This window comes from Brienomyrus brachyistius, chromosome 8, assembly GCF_023856365.1.
Source record: "Brienomyrus brachyistius isolate T26 chromosome 8, BBRACH_0.4, whole genome shotgun sequence".
In the NCBI taxonomy this organism is placed as follows: Eukaryota; Metazoa; Chordata; class Actinopteri; order Osteoglossiformes; family Mormyridae; genus Brienomyrus; species Brienomyrus brachyistius.
Window position 1 is genome coordinate 8,579,119 of NC_064540.1, and position 19,165 is coordinate 8,598,283.

At 41.4% G+C, this 19,165-nt stretch overlaps 1 protein-coding gene across 11 annotated transcripts in view; it reads right to left on the minus strand.

Moving 5' to 3' along the window:
- Positions 1-19,165, minus strand: part of LOC125748000 (uncharacterized) — a 108,806-nt gene that overhangs the window by 43,304 nt on the left and 46,337 nt on the right. For 3 of the 11 annotated variants that reach the window (XM_049023752.1, XM_049023754.1, XM_049023759.1), the window contains exon 1: positions 6,485-6,757. The exons of 2 other annotated variants lie outside the window; for them this stretch is intronic. In XM_049023752.1, coding sequence (XP_048879709.1) covers positions 6,485-6,671 — 187 coding nt within the window. In that variant the 5' untranslated portion in view covers positions 6,672-6,757. Of the gene's footprint in view, positions 1-3,178; positions 3,228-6,484; positions 6,758-8,230; positions 8,840-10,592; positions 10,654-10,745; positions 10,881-10,964; positions 11,280-11,510; positions 11,547-12,428; positions 18,018-19,165 lie in introns of those variants that run through there. 6 more of the 11 variants (XM_049023748.1, XM_049023749.1, XM_049023750.1 and 3 more) reach the window with 3 other exon arrangements.

Sequence of the window (19,165 nt, forward strand, 5' to 3'; positions counted from 1 at the left end):
TTAATTTCTTTTGAACATGACTCAAGTTCTATGTCCACCAACACTCTCTTGGTTTATGATACTGCTTTTAAAACAGAAGGTGAATGTTTATGAATAAAATCAATCTAAATCTATCTGGGTGGTAGTGTAAAAATTAACAACAAATTTTGATTTAGTTTTAGTCATAGTCTTTTGACTAAAATGTAATATTTTGTTTCAGTCATAATTTAGTCATCTGAATTATTTTAGGTTTTAGTATAGTTTTAGTTGAATAAATATCATAAGATTACAGTCAAGAAATATACAGCTGATTTAGTCGACTAAAATTACTTAACACTTGATTTTAGAAGTTATTACCGTGTGGGATTATCGCAACCGATACTTAAATCCATGAACACTAAAATATATGACAAACACAACTGTATTAGGGTTTTATGGCTGAAGCACTTTATTTAAACATGCACAATTTTCAAATTTTATTTATTTTCTCCTAATTTGAAATGTAGCCCTACTTTTAAAATGTCCTTAAACTAGTAAATGAGAAAACATTATACATATTGGTAGTCATACAAATATCTTTAACTCTATGTCACGTGACAATAAATAGTCAAAAAGTTTTAGAATTGCACTGAATTAATTTGATTACACAGTCAGATATTGATTACATGCAATGTTGATACAACTACTAGGCTACTTAAATATATATCACACTAAATAGTCAGACATTATGATCTTCCGGACCATTGCGTCAAGAAATTCTCTAACTGGACCTCTTAATTTTAGTTGAGTACCCCTGCCTTACACGAACTACATTAGTTCTGATTGTATCTCGTCTGTGGCAAACATTTTCGTCTCGTTTTTATTCGTTGACGAAAGTGTCAATACACTTTGTCATAATCTAATCATTTTTATTTATTGTCTCGTTTTAGTCTGAAAATAAAGTTTGTTGACGATAACGATGACAAAAAAATTAACAAAATTAACACTGCTGGGTATAAAAATCAGAAGTTTAATAACCATTAAATATGAACCCTCATTTTATGGTACTGGCCTTCAAGAAAATAAAACAAATTAGAAATTAATACAATATTTTTAACAATGTTTTTCAACAAAATGAACCAAGTAGCTATGGCTGCACAATATATATGGTTTCAGTACGTTGCAATGTGCGCATCCCCAAAGACATCAAAGGACATGCGATGTCGAGAGAGGCAAATTAAATCTAACATATCATGCTACACCGATTTTACTGCTTGATACAAAAATAACTCACGTGGTTACAATTTACACTGATTAAATGGTTTTTGGATACATGGAGTTTATTGCTAGTAGGTGATATGCAGGCTCTGAATGCACAGCAAACCAGCAATTATAATTATGGCTGGGCGATATTAATAATGACATTGCATTATGCTCATGCAATTCTCACATCGCAGGAACCGCGATAGGTGGGTTGAGACTTTCATACCTTCATGCTGTCTGAAAATTATACTACAGTACATGATATTTCCAATAAACGTTATTTTGCAGATCCAGTATTTTGAAAATTTGATGATAAGTGGTAGGTGTATGCATGTGAGTGAGTGAGATCATCAGAACATGGTTAATGAACATTAATTTCTTTATGAAAATGCACCGCAGCACAACAGCAATGCAAAAAAAACTTAAAAAGGGTTTGACAGACTTACCAAATAATGCAAAGTCAGCCATAGATATGCACCATTTATGCCTCTTGGGGTAGCCTGGCCAGTCTTTGACATCAATTTGATTTTAAATCAATCTGCTTAATTTGCATTCTATGATTCCTCTATGTCAAAATAATTGCTGCTAAAACATATGATACATATTGTTGGGGAAAGCGCCCGGCGTTTCCACCCCAACTCCACATTTATGAGACACACACAGGTTACAGTTTTACTTGCAAGGGTACCCACACTCTCTGCAATGCAAACTACAGCAGAATGTGTTACAAAGGGTGGTTCCCCTTGACTCCTTTATTTATAGTCAGTGGGAGGCGCAAGAGTCATGCAGAATAGGGAGGTGAGAGAAAGTTCTGGTTTTGCTAAGGTGGGAATGCTATTATTAATATAATCTAAAGTATGAGGCTAGGGGAAAACAAAATAATATATATACATATTTACATTCATTGCTGATCATACAGGAGTGATAACAAAATGATTAATAACAGTTTCTTCAACCTAACACATATTAACCATATAAATAATTTTGGTGAACATAATGTGTTGAGTAGGGTTGAAAGATATTTGATGTTTTTGCAACATTTAATTAACTATATAGCCAAATAGAATTTATTTACCAACAAAGTCCGTCAAATTAGTAGTAGACCTTAGTCATGCCAACAGAAAAAGTAGTTCCACAAATCAGTTGCTTCGGCTTAATATCCTCTCCATGAAACACAAAATATTTTCACAGAGGAAAACCAATGCCTTTCCATGACCAGCTCTTGTTCTCTTCACTCATTTTTGTGTAATTTCTCTCAAACATACTGCGCAGTCTATGACCGAGTTAAACAGCAAGGACGAGGATGATTATGATTCTCAGTGAGCGCATGCAGAGCTCAGGCAAAAGTAGCAAACTTCAGACTGTTTTTTTAACAAACACTACATTATTTTAAAAGGAGCAAAATTTTCCTCCCTATGATTGACCAAAAATATTTTAATCGCAAAGTATTGATAGTTTGACCCAGCACACTACTGCAGTACATGCGATGTGATAATTGCACGTGCATGAAAACGCCATGTTCATATTAACAGCACACATCGTACAGGCCTGACAAGGAGGCACAGTGGCGGAGTGGGTAGCACAGCTGCTGCACGTTGCCATTTTGTGTGTGGAGTTGCACTTTCACCCTGCGTGGGCACGGCTTTTTGGCGGAGTCTCTGGTTTCCTTCCACTGTCCAGAAACATACAGCTTAAGTGAACTGGGGTGCCTTAAACTGATAGTGTGTCTGACCTTGCAATAGCCGGTTGTTTCCTGTCTCGCACCAAATGCAATATATCCATTATATATATTAAAAAACGATTACTCTATGAATCATCAGATTAACTATTCGATTACTCAATTATTGATGTAATCGATAGCGACGGTCAAAGTATGAGCACAGGATTCCACAAGTATGACCATTCTGTGCCTGAAAGCACTTACGGAAAAGTGAAGTATGAAGTTGGCTTTACTTACACATACAAAAAGATATTATATGCACAGCGTGGCACCAGGATTCTTCACACTAGTAAAAACACATGCAATACACCCATAAGTAAACAGAAAAGATGGCGGGCATGAGTCAATATGGTTCTCTGAGCAAAAGCTCAGAATTATGGGGGCACTTTCAAAATGTCAGTAACGGTAATGTTGTACAAAAACTGAATATATTTTTTTAAATCAGCCCTATATTCTAGATTAGCAAATATTTGCAGCTCTAGGCTGAAAAATGTGTTTATATCCAAACGGGATTATTTTTTAATGAACAAAAACATTGAGCTCTGGAAGGTACTACAATTCACATCCCAAATGTAATCAAAAATGGTGATGCAAAAGTCATTTGTTTAAATTAAATGGGGAAACAGTGAATATGTTTGTTATGCATTTTGTTACAGTTGAATTAACATTCATTAGAAAATGAGCCTGCAGCCCTTTATTCATAATTGACAGGTTTTAAGATTTTATTTGCTTATTTACTGTTGTTTTTGTTTTTCTTTTTGGCAGCATCTGGAGGATTAAAAAAAACTGGGAATTCCATCATGTAGACACTGCACATGACAATAAATCATTTTCCATCCATCCATTTTCCAAACCGCTTATCCTACTGGGTCGCGGGGGGTCCAGAGCCTGTCCCGGAAGCAATGGGCACAAGGCAGGGAACAACCCCGGATGGGGGGCCAGCCCATCGCAGGGCACACTCACACACCATTCACTCTCACATGCACTCCTATGGGCAATTTAGCAAGTCCAATCAGCCTCAGCATGTTTTTGGACTGTGGGGGGAAACCGGAGAACCCGGAGGAAACCCCACGATGACATGGGGAGAACATGCAAACTCCACACACATGTAACCCAGGCAGAAACTCGAACCCGGGTCCCAGAGATGTGAGGCAACAGTGCTAACCACTGCACCACCATGCCGCCCCAATAAATCATTTTAATCTTCGATATAAATATGAAAAACATTAAGTATAATGTCCACATGGTATCATCAATAAGAATCAAAGCTACAGTTTTGGGTGTGTTGGTACGTTCACTCTGCAAACAGCAAAAGTGTCAATGCGACTAACTTACTCACTCTCTGTGGGAGGGGCACGGCACAATTTGGGCAGTGTGAACATCAAAATGAAGTAGAAGCCCCAGCTACATCCAAAAACACCCAATGCACTCATATTAAAAAGAAGTACACCCTACAGCAATGAACACTTAGTGCGACTCCTTAGTGCGCAAGTAAAAAACATGATACACTTTCCAGACACACTACGTTATTTTTGAACTACTAGACTTTAACCTTTATTGACAGACATCCTGTGTAACAAGTACAAAAAAAAACATGTACATTTATCAGTACATTCAAATACATTTATCATACTTTTTATGACTGAGTTCTAATATAAAATACTGTACTCACACTTAAAACCAATATTACCCTCACTTAGCATGTTCAAGTTCACTCCTGACTTCCTCAAAAGTGACATTTAGGACTGTGGGGTTTAATAGTGCACAGTGTTCACACTCTTTGGATTTTAATCTGATGTAGGATGCCACCTAGGAATATTTTATGCACTAAGCAATGCACCCTATGGTTTCAGACACACTATAATGAGTGTTTTTGGGTACCCATTTTAGGTCATCTTCCAATGATGAAGACAGTTCCAATACTCAAGAACAAAAGTACACAACATGGTCCAAATACCTGGATGTTGTTCTTGCCTAATCCCATGATTCATTACGTCCCAACTTCATTCTTGGGAGGCAAGGCTAGACTGACACCACAAATACAATCTTTGCATTCCTGGCGTTGAGAAACACCCTGTGTCTCGTGTACCATCTTGACGCACTAATCAGTGTGGAAGTATGCCTTTTCAGATGGAGCTCCGGTCAAATTTATGGAAATGAGTTTGACATGGTTCAGTGGCAACCAATCGGAATGTAGAAATGCTCACAAGCATGTAAACTTTTGTTCTGACTAAACAGTTCCCAAGCACAATAGAAGAGAAACTGTATGGGATGCTGTCTATGAGACAGAATGGGTCTTGAAAGAACATTTTTTAGCCTTCTATGTGTCTTCACATGGCTCTTTTTACCCTCTCTTCAGCAAATCACTCCTCTAATTAGTAAAATAATTAAGGAGTTGCGTTGAAAACCCACGTACACAGTGGCCCTTTTTGGATAAGACTGGCCACCCCTGCTCTAGACAGAGTAAAAGTGCCTGTGTTTAGGCAGCATAAAAGAACATGTTTAAAAAAACATGTGTAGACATGCATTTTATATGGCTTCAACACAGTACAAATGACTTGACAAGAGATTTTTTTTGCCCTCTATACATCTCTACAAGACAGTTTTTACACTGTAGACAGAGTAAAATGTATTAGTTGCTTTATCCGATGGTACTGAGCTTTCTAGTATACATTGTGCATTCACAAGATAAATTGATGTCAATATTCCAGAACACACATTGCCTCTCAATAGATCTTAATTGGAACAGTACCAATTTCAGAAGGCATTATTTAAAAAAAAAAAAACTGCAGTAAAATGACTTCAAACTCAGGAATTAGTTAGTGTAACAGTTGCTCTATCACATGGTATTGAGCTTTCTAATAGAAGTTTTGACACTAACGAGATGAACTGCTGTCTAGAATTAGAATTTAGAATTAGAATTTGGTGATCAGTGGTCTCAGTCCAGCCTTGCTGGTCGGGGATTCGAACAAGCAATCTTTCAATTACAAGTGCACTTCCATAAGCATTAAGACACCACTGCCCACTAAGGTACTGATTTCATAATATAGGGTGAGTATTGTGAAAATGTTACACTTTACAGCTAATATATGTTTAGTAATACTTTATTTTTTTCTTCTATACACTGTTCAAGGGTCATTAATGTATTTAGAAGAACGGTATCAAGTTGGGATTCAAGACACAGAGAATTTTTCCAGACAGCAAATTTTCAGAAATTGTCCCATTGGAACAATACTCACCCTTATATCAGAACGCACGTTGCTTTTCAATAGGTCTTAATGGGAAAAGTACCAATTACAGTAAGCATTATTTCAAAATATATACAGCAAAATATCTTCAAAATCAGGATATGGCAATAGCAGTAGTTGATCTATCACGAGATTTCTAATGCCGTTTGATAGACAAGATAACATGTCATCAATTGGGTATTATGTCGCAACAACATCCCCTATTTAAAGGGAACCAGAAAACGCGAATAAGAAGCTGGCGAATAAGTAGCCAACTTCAGTCTCGTCTTAAATGCTAATAAAATTATTTACTCACCCGACATTAGATTATTTTGTCCTCCGACCTCTCGGAGCCTCCGCCGAAGTTCCTCGTTTTCCTTCACCGTTCGAGCAGTTTCCTCCTGGTACTCCAAAATCGTTTTTGCCACTACTTCCAGTATCTCTCCAGCTGCCACCATTAAGCGCTCGGTTAAATAAGCGTTTAAATTCTGCAATACTGTCATTTTTAAAGTTTGTACGTAATGTACAAGCGTCTGAGAAATGGCGTCTGAAATAAGAATAGGGTTTTCGGCCGTGTGAAGCTGGCAAAGAATAAAGGAAGACTTCCGGTTGCTATTTCCGCTCATTGTGTCAAAATAAAAGTTCGGTTTTCACACGCGATTGATGCCTTTAACAAACAAGGAAAATTACACAGAAAAAAAGAGTATAAAATAAGGAAAATGTATATAAATGTATTAATGTCACTGTCGTTTATTACAGCATTTTTTTTATTATTCCTGCATACCGTTGTAATCTGTTCTGTACTTTCGCTATACATCATATAATGTATTACAATAAGTACGAGAACTGTAAAATATTTTATAGCATATTTTATCTTAAATGACCGGGTCATGATTTCTGGTAAGAAAAATTGCTGTTGAATTTTTGGAACGTATTTTTCTGGAGCTTTAATCACCACAGAAAGAATGTCATTCCACTGCCTTTATACTCAAGAGAAGCCTGACTTTTCTATAGCCGATATCTGAAACTAGGCAACTCCTAGCAGAAGAATCTAGATCAGGGGTGCCCACACTTTTTCAGCTTGCGAGCTACTTATAAATGACTAAGTCAAAATGATCACCCCAATTGTAAAAATGCAAAACATATATTTATTTATAGATATACCGAGTATTCTTTAATTACTATTATTAATTTCCCTTTGGGATAAATAAAGCATTTTTTAATTGAACTGGGATTTTAGTTCCTTCACCTTTCTCTTTGTCAGTTCATTTTTCGGAGGCAAGTTAATGTGGTAGTTTTTATGAACAGTCCGAAAATGCCGCCCACATTGCCCTTCTTCGGAATAGCAATGGTAGACTGCCAGATGAAACAAACGCACTTCGAATATGACATTCTGGGGGGAAAAAACTCCTCCTTCCATTGAATTTTCAATCATTTTATTAAAAAAATATTTATCCACTTAAATTTACTATTTGTTTACTTTTTTTCTCCACATAAATGCAACATCAGGGATTTATGTTTTATGTATTGATATATTGTAACATGTTCTTGTAAAATAAAAATTTTAAAAAAAGAAATCCCCCCCCCCCCCCCAGCTAAACACACTTATTCTGACCAGGTTGTGGGATGATCTGGAACCAACTCAGGAACAAAGTAGAGGACATTTTGGATGGGATGCCTGACCATCACAAGATGTATTTAATGGATTAAATCAAGATTTAGTTCATGGGTATAAACAACATCATTTATAAGGACTTGTTTCCAATAAAAAAAAAATCTCTACCCCACCATCCCAACCTGTGATCAATAACAATATGGCACACCCAGCCTATAAAAGGCTTTCCACCAAAACACAGCCACCAAAGAAAAGATTAAATCAAGCAGACAAGCAACCAAGATGCCAACTGATACTGGAGGGATCCACAGCTGTGCCTGTGTTTGGAAGGTTTGCCAGACCTACGGCTGGCAGAGTAATTTCATAGTTGGGCCCCTGAGCAAGGTCATTAACCCCAACTGTATGCCACATGGGATAAAAGTGTCTGTTAAATAAACACACATAGAATAGAGATTTACATTCTTTATTGGAAACCTCAGAAAAATATAAACCATAATATGTTTGATGAATATAAGCCAAGTATGTCTAAGAACTGCAGGAACTGGTCAGCTAGTGACAACTGCAGTAGAATTAAACAGGGTGTAATTGCATTTAGCCATTATACTGCACACTTGGATAAAACTTGCGCTCTGAGTTCAGTCTACAAACATGTATTGGATTTAATTTATGAAAACACTAGCACAAGTAGATATTACTTGCCTGGAACGAGGAATCTTTCCTTTCTTTCAGAACTTGGTGATTATGGATGAAATTTCCACCTTCACACAAACAAGCAAACAATCTAAATTCTGTCGTCTCTCCTTGGATTTTCTGGGAAACTGGAGGGCATGAATGAGCAACCTCTATTCCATTTCTGTAAACTCGGTCCATATGCTGTGCGATTTTTGAGTATGGATTATCGCAGAACAAGCAGTACTGCTTTTTGTTGTACTTCCTCCCTTCATTGGCCTTCCTGGCGAGTGTCATCACATAGATGTTGACTGCAGACTCGACTCCAACAGGTTCAGGCCGACCCAGAGAACCGCATGCGTCGTCAGCAGGCATCTTCTTCGTCAACTTGAAATGAGAGTTTTTTTAAACAAACCATTCAGACAACTGCCTGTGTTCCTGTGACATTTCACCATTATAAAGCTAAATGTTTAAATATTCACAAAAAATATATATATTTTATCATCACTAAACAATAACACAGACTAAATACATCAACATCAACTAATTAGGAAATAAATCCATAGTTAAGTATATTTACATTGATTTTGCTTATAACCAGATGCTTTCACCAAAACTTGCCAAACATGCACCATAACCAGAGAAAACATTTTATTAATAATTTAACCTTTTCTTGCACACATTGTATTTTAGCCAAGGAATCCCTTCCACTACATTTAATTACATTAAAACCTTCAGTAATACATTTCAAAAGAAATGATAGTAAAGATACAGCAAAACGTTTTCATGTGGAAACGGTTTCTCAAAAATGATCAATTTCACCTCTAAAAAAATTATTTCTTTAAACTGATACATTTCTATACTTGAAACTCATACCAACCCATAACAAACGAGTCCTTACAATTTATCCTTTAATGTTGCCCATAAAAACAAAATATAGTTTTACAATCAGACGTAAAATCTGTAATAATTTCATTGTTATTGACCAGAGAAATTGAAATAGTGGTTGAGTTTTAATATTTGGGTGTTGTTTTGGATTCTCATCTTAAATTTGAGTCTCACATCAGGAAAGTGGCCAAAACCATTAAGACTGCTTCCGTCTGATAAGACCATATTTACCTGTAAAAGCTGCCCAGTTGTACCTGCATGCCATGATTCTGTCTCACCTCTTATACTGTGCAATTGTTTGGAACCAAGAGGATCAATCTGCTTTAAAACTCATGATGCATCTGTACAAACAAGCCCTAAAAGTCTTGGACCAAAAACCAATGAAGTAGCACCAGAAGAACAAGTAAACAGGAGAAGTACAATCTCCTAAGTTGACAATTTTATAAACTTTTTTTATTTAAATGCCTCAAAGGCCTTGTCCCAGAGTTGGTGAGCAGAATGATTGTAAAAGCCGGCAGGCACAGGAGCCCCAAGAGGAGCAGCTAATGAAGACTGTAAACCAGCAAAATACAAAACATCATTTGGTCAAACCTCATTCTCATTTAGAGGACCTTAGGTTTGGAATAAGTTACCATCAGCAATAAAACTGTTACCAAATTTCAGGGTCTTTAGCTCCCAGGTGAAAAAAATGGCTGAAACAAAAACAAACCTATGAACCTTGATGTTTTATATTAGTTATATTAATTAATTTACATTAATTTCTTGAGTGTGTGTGTGTGTGTGTGTGTGTATGTGCATGTGTGTGTGAATGAATCGATAATTGCTGTTACAGTCTATTTTTAAAATTCCAACCAAGGACTAGGTTTGCAAATTAGCAAGAAAACCTCTGGCTAGAAAACCTCTGTACAAAACAATGGTTGCATTGTTTTTACATGTAACATTGTCTTTTGTGCTGTCCTTGTTCAATAAATCCAACAAATAAAATACTTCAGTTCCAATTTCATTGGCTGGGTGTGATGGGCCTACATGCCATCAGAAATAATGGACTCTGGTTGGTTATTTTACAGGAAGTCACTGCTTATTAAGCAGAGCTATCATGAACAAGATAAGAAAATCAAATACTGAAGCCTGAGCTGTGAGACTAAGAATATATGAATGAAATTAATACTAGTACTGTAACAGTGACAAGGTAAAGATGAATGTCTAGACAACAAAATCAAACAAGAAATCAGTAAAAACTATATATATTTGCCTGTGCCTCTTCTTCTTTTCATCGGTAAAGTGTGTTCATTGTTGATATCTGACAACGCAACCTTTGACAAATACAAAAAAACCCAGGTAAGTTCACATTAAATACACCACTATAAATGTACAACCAAATCAATAAAACTCTTCATCTAGGTACCTTCTCATTTGGAGATATGGACTCTGACAAAACGTAGAGTGCACCCCGCCCACTGAGGTAGAGAACCTCCGACCCATTCCATGAAAAATCTGATGATCTTCTTGGCATCGCAAGAAAGCGTGCACCGGGCACACGCTACAAAACAAAACACAAAGACAAGTTATGATGCTGTTAAGATCTATGACAAGTTGCACACAAAACAGATGAGATTCAATTTACCTCAAGGAATGTAAATTTTATTTCCTCTTTTTGACCAAGTGCATCTTGGAAGAGGGTATTCATTTCAGATGTGACGCGCTCTGAGGACCATGTAGAATTTATGTGCATTTTGCTGATCAGACCTTTCATGCCAAGAATCTCTCTATCCCGGCCTCTTGGAACCTTCCACTTCCCACCATGTGAAGGAGTGTTATTTGGAAGACAAATCACATCCTTAGTAACGATACGCGTCATCCTTCCTGGGGTCATCCCACTTGTTTTGCTTGAGTTTGGAGCCCTTCGGCCAGTGAACACTGATGGCGAAGTAGGCACTCTCTGTAGAAGACATCATTATATACAATGAAAAAAATAATGCTTTGAGTGTGTCTCGTAAGTACTTCTCAAAGTTAGCCGGTTAAACAGTCAAAACATACTAAAAGTATTTCCAAAAAGCACAAAGAGTCACTACGAAGAATGGCTCCATAAAGGTAACACAAATGGAGCGTGAAGCATTTGTTGTCTGTACACACTGTCAGAGAACGACTCAGGAAAATATATGCAACTTACGTCAGGGACACCTGCATGTTCATCACTGACTTCACTCTGAGAACACAACATACACATGAATAGAAGTTAATCTGATGAACACCACTGGATTACACCCAGGGGCAGCTGGACAACAAAAAGCAGCACGGGAATTTGCTTGGTATGCCAGTCTCCTCAAGGCCAATTCATATTTTTCTGTGTGCACCGTCAGTTGCGGATGAGGGGACGTGATGTTAATATCATCATCAGGGACATTCTTGTGGACAGCTTAGGTCGGTGCACGTGTAGCCCAGATGTCTAGCGGTAACCGTGTGCGTCGACTGCGAATGTGCAAGATGATTAACTAGGTATGCCCAACAGGAGGCATATGGAAATGTAAACGATACAGACATGTCTAGTGAAGTTTGCTTTAAGCATTAAACTACAGCAAAACCTCGGATTGCAAGTAACTTGAGAGAGTATAAGGATACCGGTTCTTTCAAAAAGATTTATGACCTAAAGGTCATAAAGGTCACGGGTCAAAAGTTCACTTGGGGGCGTGGTTGTGGTGGTACGATGTGACGTCATGGGAGAGGGATTTAATTATTTATTATTATTTATTTTAAATTATTTATTTAAAAAATTATATTTTTTATATTGAGGAGAGTGTGGGGTTTTTTTGTCGGGCGCCGCCGGGGGCTGAGCGGGGTGGGTTACCTGATGGAGTGTGAGCGTACGGTGTGCAGTACTGTGGTAAGGTCCCCGGGTTTTGGAGAATCCGCAAAGTACTCTGAGAGAGCGATGCTGTGTGTCTGGTGCGGTACTGCAGTAAGGTCCCCACGGCTTTGGATAATCCGCAGAGAGAGCGATGCCGGAGAGCTGAGAGCCGTGCTGCTGCGCGAGTCTGATGCCGGAGAGCTGAGAGCCGTGCTGCTCAAGTCTGAGAGAAACTGAGAGAATAACACTCTGGGAGAAAATGAAAGTTGGAGCAAAGAATGAGAGGAGGCGGAGGGTCTGACGTCCAATAAAAACGCTTGGCGGTAGTTTTGACCGTGTATGTGTTTTTCCTCACGCAAGCGTTTGTATTACATCAGCGTATGGGGCCGCACTTTTGTACATCGCGGTAGGTCATCCGGGTCATCTCTAATAACTTGGGCCCACACATCAAGTTGGACATTTTGTCTCCCAGTAAATTCTGTTTGAAGTTTTGTTTTTCATATATGACCGCGCACAAGTACAGATAATTTTATTACGTCGAGGGGGGTTTTCCTCCTCCTCCTATGGTAAAGAGGCACGAGGCCTTACCATGCGTACCACGCCCCCACCAGCAGGCCGTGGAGAATATAGGGAGCTTTGCGCTGTAGGGCCAACACTAATTCTTTTAAAAAATACAGACATGTCCGGCACTCCTAAAATGAAAGATCCAACCTCACCTTCAAAGACTCAGCAGGAGCAGGAGGCTGTTATGCGGCCTCCGGGGGCTCCCAGGAAGATTCGTACGGCATGTAGACGGGTACCTATGATGCGAGCGTCGGAAGACCCGAGGGCTACCTGGGAGCTGCCCAACGGGGATAAACTGGTCTGCCTCTTTGACAACGTTGCGGAGGAACTGCGCGTCTCAGGTCACCGGAGACGGCCCAGACCCCGCGAAAGACGACCCGTATCTGGTGAGTTTTTCCGAAACGGAATGGGGAAACTTGAAGACTGTCGTTACCCCGATGATGGAGGAGAGCACCGACCCCGACTTTGAGCCGGACATTGGTAGAATGGAGATGCACTATAGAGATGCTGGCAATGGTAAACAACATAGCACCTTTATGAAGTGGGACGCGACCGGGGAGCTGGACAAGAGAATGCTGAATATATGGCAGCTACCGTTCAGGTTTCAGCATTGTGACCTGGAATTTCTGAGCCTCTCCGTCAATGGCCGACACATACCCAGCAAACCGTTCTCACGCCGCTAACCATCATCTTGCAAAAAAAAAAAAAAAAAAAAAAAAAAAAAAACACTGATGAAACGGAAAACACTGCCCTAATCTTTTAAATCTTTCCGCGCGCACGTACATACACGCACGTACACACACACACACGCACACACACACACACGCACACACACGCACACACACACGCACGCAAACTGCTGCTGCAGGGGTGTCAGCTTTCACAGACACAAAGTGCGTGGGTAAAAGTTTTTATAAAAACTCTTGTGATAAATGTACAAAACATTTCAGTACACAAGTTTGAAAAATAAAAACACACACAAGTTACATTTTAAAACCATCTTACTATGAACATTTTAAAACAAATGAATATCTTACTTTGATTTTAAAAAAACATCTTTGGAAAAACTTCATTTTAAAAACATCTTACTATGAACATTTTTCATTTTTAAAACATTTGTACATCTTACGTTGATTTTAAAAAACATCTCACTATGAACATTTTTCAGTTTAAAACAAATTAACATCTTTGAAAAGAATTTTTTAAAGACGCGCAACACCCCTTTTGCGATGCTGCTAGTTTTACATTTCAGTAACCAAAAGGCAGAGTTTCCCCGCTAGCCAGCAATCTGCGTTTGTCGTAGACGACACTGACCTTTTTATCTAGAGGCCTATTAAACAGGCGAAAACTTTTCATGTCACGTTCGATTTTGTTGTAGTGCGTCATTATAGTGGGGTTATTCCTACAGCCTCCAATGTAGTTTTCAATCAATCCGATCATACTGTCAAAGTTTACCTTTTGACAGGTTTCGTAATTTAGAGTTATACCCTTACATTTCATTTGTGTTTTCCCGTTGTTGAGTCGGTAACAGTAACTTTTTGGTCCCAGCGCACCCCACGAAGCAATGTATTCGTCGGGGGCTAATTCGGACGTCAGCTCGCCCAGGTAATTGCCTAAGGTCGGCTCATATTCACCCGGCCTGCTTATGTACACGATGCTGTCGGTGTCGTGATACAGCACCCTCCGCCCCAATTTTTCCAGTTCTTTGTAAAGCGTCAACCGGCCCCACGCGGTAGTTTGACACGCTATGAATATGTTAGTCTTTCCCGGCAGCACTTTGTAGGAAGACTTGTAACGCCAGCGGATGAGGGCCACCTCGTCGTTGACAAACGCGAAGCTGGAAATCTTGTACAGGTCCGAGCAGAAAAAATTAAAAAACACCCCCGGGTCAGACACTATACATGTCTGGAGCATGTTGCTCCTCTGTGCCAGTTTACCCCACAGAGAGTCAACCAGAAGCTTGGCCACCTGCCTCTTGTCCCCGTTAGACACCATCTTATCGGGCTCCAATTCGATCCCCTCACGCTCAAGATAGTTTTTAATGTACTCCCTGTGACCCTCGTCATCGGTCGCGTCGTCGGGGTAGCCCGAAGCCTGCTGCTTCACTTTGAGAAAGGTTTTAATGTAATCTCTAAACAGCTCGCCGCTGGTCTGGGGAAAATGCCACACTTCGTGCACCTTCACAACCGAATAGCCCCTGTCTAAAGCCAGATTGAGCTCCGCAGAGACCCACACACCGGTCAACGCCCGCTCTGTATCAGAATGCCCGCACGCCCCCTCCTGTCTGTTCTCGATCGCGCACGTCCTGCACAGTGTAAACACGAGTTTCCCATTTGGCAGTCTGCTGGGTAGGACGGGGAAAAACAGCTCGCGCGGGGTGTTGACCGTGGCTTTGATCAGGCCAAAGTATTCATTCAGAGGCTTAAAATTTGAATGAATGATTTCTGGGTGCCCCACGGGGAATTCACATTTAGCCAGAGTGTACGGGTACAGTGACGTGAAATCCACGTGGCGGACGCGCTCTTGCCCCGTGACGTCGTAACGCAGGCGAATCGCCGACGTCCGACCCCCAAACAGCGCTTCTTGCGGCCTTAGGGGCTCAGGGGGCTCAAAGTCTGATAGGAAATGCTGTACCTGTGGGTCGTGAGTTTTAGCGTGAGCCCATTCGTGTTCCCAAATGGATTCTACGTTCATATTAAACTCTTGGTGCAACACCTCGAGTTTTTCCCTTGTTTTAACGTACAGGGCACCAAAGCTCTCGCGGGTCAGTGGGCAGATATCGTGTTCGTTGTTGCAGGTAGGACAGCCGTGAAACTGGCAGCCTAGAAACTCGAAAGCCCATTTCTCTCCCTCTACCTCAGCGTATCCGTCTAGGTGAAAGCGCCCCACACTCACTTCACCCCCACGTAGCGCGTGTCGAATTTCGATGCCGCGCGTGCGCCCAATGAATTCCAGCCACTGGATCGCCACGTTCGAATAACTTTTGTATTGCCTCCTGTAATCCCATACATCCGGGATCGCAATCGTATCTCTGGGCAGGAACTTTGTCCTGTAAACCAGCAACGCGGCCGAAGCGATGGTCGCCGTGGAGAAGGGATCGCAACCTGTGAGCGTTTTAAACTCCCGCAGGAAGCGCAAGCAGCCCTCTCTCAGAATCTTCACATTGTTCTTACAGTAAGCGATCATCTCTTTGTGAAAATTAAAGGTCTGATGCTTTACACCGTCGTACCATTGATAAAACTTGACGCGTTCTTTGCCGGGCATTTGATCGGGGCCAAACTGATCGGGAGGGGGGTAGGGCCCCACGTAACTAAAGTTTTCCATGTCTGTGAAATGATGCGGAAAATAGCCTTTTCGCATCTGAGTTGAGCATCCCATCGCATCGGGGATTTTTCTCAACGGCATGCTTAGAAAGGAGTGACTGTCGATGTACCTTTGCTCAAACACGCTGTCCAGGATGAGAATGATTTTATTCCCCTGTGACACCACACGCGGTTCCACGCCTTCCTTCACCATCGCGTTCAGTACGATGTAATTATCGAATGCCTTTCCGTAGTGACTAATGAAACAGACGCCTCTATAGAAGGGCGCCCTGAAATGTCTGAGAAACTGTAGCGCGCAGTCGGGCCCCTCGGCGGTCATTGTCTCATTCTGATCGGAGATGGCGCAGACGTAAACCGGGATATGGGTACCCGAGCTCAGAGATGTTTCAAAGTCAAAAAACACATATTCGGGGGCCTTTTTACCGTCCTCACCCCTTTTGGCCCGTTCCCCTCTGTTAGGCTTCTCGGGTGGATTTAGATAGCAGAGATGTGGGGTGGATATGTCTGACTCGGTTGTGCGGAGTTTAGCATCGCAGATATTACATTTTACTGCTTTACACGTGTGCGGTTTTGGGTTCTTGGGACTTTGGTAGTATCTGAGCCCGCAAGCTTCGCATTTTCTGAACTTGTCACAGGGGCTAGCAAGCTCCCCCCTAACTGGGCAGACCCTCGGTGTACGGTGACGCTCAAAGCACGTGTCATTTGAGCATCTGAAATTACACCGCTCACACAGTATCGAAGATGTGCTTTCACCTCTACAATTAGTGTGACAGACGTTGCATAATGTTTCGCAGCGATGACTGTGAGGCAAGTCATACCCTTTGAAACAGTTCGCGCAAACGTAGCCCACCCCTAAGAACCCCTTTATGCTTTTAATGCCGTAAAAATGCTGATTGTGTAAAAAGAAATACACCACCCGTCTACTGTCGATAGGTGTGGGTGTCTGGTAAATTTGGAGATTGTTTGAATAAGGTTGCTGATAATACACCACTGCTTTGCAATCAATGATTTTCTCGAAATTGATAATGTCATTCAAAGCAACGGCGTGGTTGGGGGTGAATCCCGCTTTCTCCTGTAACTCTAGGCCGAGCTTTTCACCCTCGGCGTCAGTGAAGTTTTCGTGCAGCAGATGCGCCAAGTTTATGGCGAAACACGCGTTGGTGTTGTTATTAATGATAAACATGTGTCTGGCTTTTTTAGAAATTATTTCTGAAGCTAACATGGTCTGTAGTTTACGTTTGTTCCCGCCGCCACGTGGGATATTTATTACGTCTACGATTACTTCTAGGTTGGAATCGTTTAAAATCTCTTGATTAGACTGCACCAGGCGATCCAGCAGTTGCTGCAAGTCTGTCAGCTCCCCCTCCCCATACCGTACAATTTGCGACAGCTCGTCGTTTAAAAAGTCACCGCGCAGGGTGACCTGTATATAAGCTCCCCATGCGGCGTAAGGTATTGCCTCATTCACAATATTTTGAAACCCCTCGATTACATTTTCATAGTACTCGCGGAAATTGCCTTCGTTTCTAGGTTGCGGGATATTGAGAATCCGCCTAATCTGTACGTTATTGAATCTGCGGCGATGAACGACCCCGTCAGGCTGGGGGTCCACATCACCGACACCAGCGCCACCTTCCCGTTCAACATTTTCAAATTGTCCCAGCCCCAATTCATTTTCAATCTCCTCAGCATCGAGAAGAAATTCTGCGTCTGACAAAGCCTCCCACAATTCAGAATCCGGGGGGGCCACTGTTTCATCAGACGCCGCGGGAGGCGAGTCGTGTTGAGCAGAGTAATCCGCATCATTTTCATTATTAGCGTCGTTGATAATGTCTATTTCATTTAATAAGGCTTCGGGTATAGCCGGTGGTGGTGTTGCTCCGTCCATACCTGCTGATTCAGGTCTCTTGTAGATTCTCTCTTGACCGGTCAGCGCAGTCTCTCTCTTGTACATAGAAAAAAAAAAGAGAATACCTATTATTAGAATGTTATTTTTTAATTGAATAGCGTTTTTATCACACGAATAAAAGAAATAATATACTCACTGGGTAAGGCGACGATAAACCTCTTTGGGTGGCACGTAGGGTAAGGCGTCGATGATACTCGTGCCTCTTTCCCATAGGAGGAAACCCGCCCCCCCCCCCCCCCCCCGCTTGACATAAAATAATCTGCGGATGGATTATGTTCGTTGCCGCGTTTCTCTTTTAACCCATATCTGTACTTGTGCGCGGTCATACATGAAAAACAAAACTTCAAACAGAAATTTACTGGGAGACAATATGTCCAACTTGATGTATGGCCCGCATGGCACGTAGGGTAAGGCGTTGATGATGATACTCGTGCCTCTTTACCATAGGAGGAAAACCCCCCCGCTCGACGTAATAAAATTCTGTACTTGTGCGCGGTCATATATGAAAAACAAAACTTCAAACAGAATTTACTGGGAAACAAAATGTCCGACTTGATGTGTGGGCCCAAGTTATTAGAGATGACCCGGATGACCTACCGCGATGTACAAAAGTGCAGCCCCATACGCTGATGTAATACAAACGCTTGCGTGAGGAAAAACACATACACGGTCAAAACTACCGCCAAGCGTTTTTATTGGACGTCAGACCCTCCGCCTCCTCTCATTCTTTGCTCCAACTTTATCATTTTCTCCCAGAGTCTCATTCTCTCAGAGTCCTCTCAGCTCTCCGGCATCAGACTCGCGCAGCGGCACGGCTCTCAGCTCTCCGGCATCAGACTCGCGCAGCGGCACGGCTCTCAGCTCTCCGGCATCAGACTCGCGCAGCGGCACGGCTCTCAGCTATCCGGCATCAGACTCGCGCAGCGGCACGGCTCTCAGCTATCCGGCATCAGACTCGCGCAGCGGCACGGCTCTCAGCTCTCCGGCATCAGACTCGCGCAGCGGCACGGCTCTCAGCTATCCGGCATCAGACTCGCGCAGTGGCACGGCTCTCAGCTCTCTGGCATCGCTATCTCCGCGGATTATCCAAAGCCATGGGGACCTTACCGCAGTAGCGCACCAAACACACAGCATCGCTCTCTCAGTCCTTTGCGGATTCTCCAAAGCCTGGGGACCTTACCACA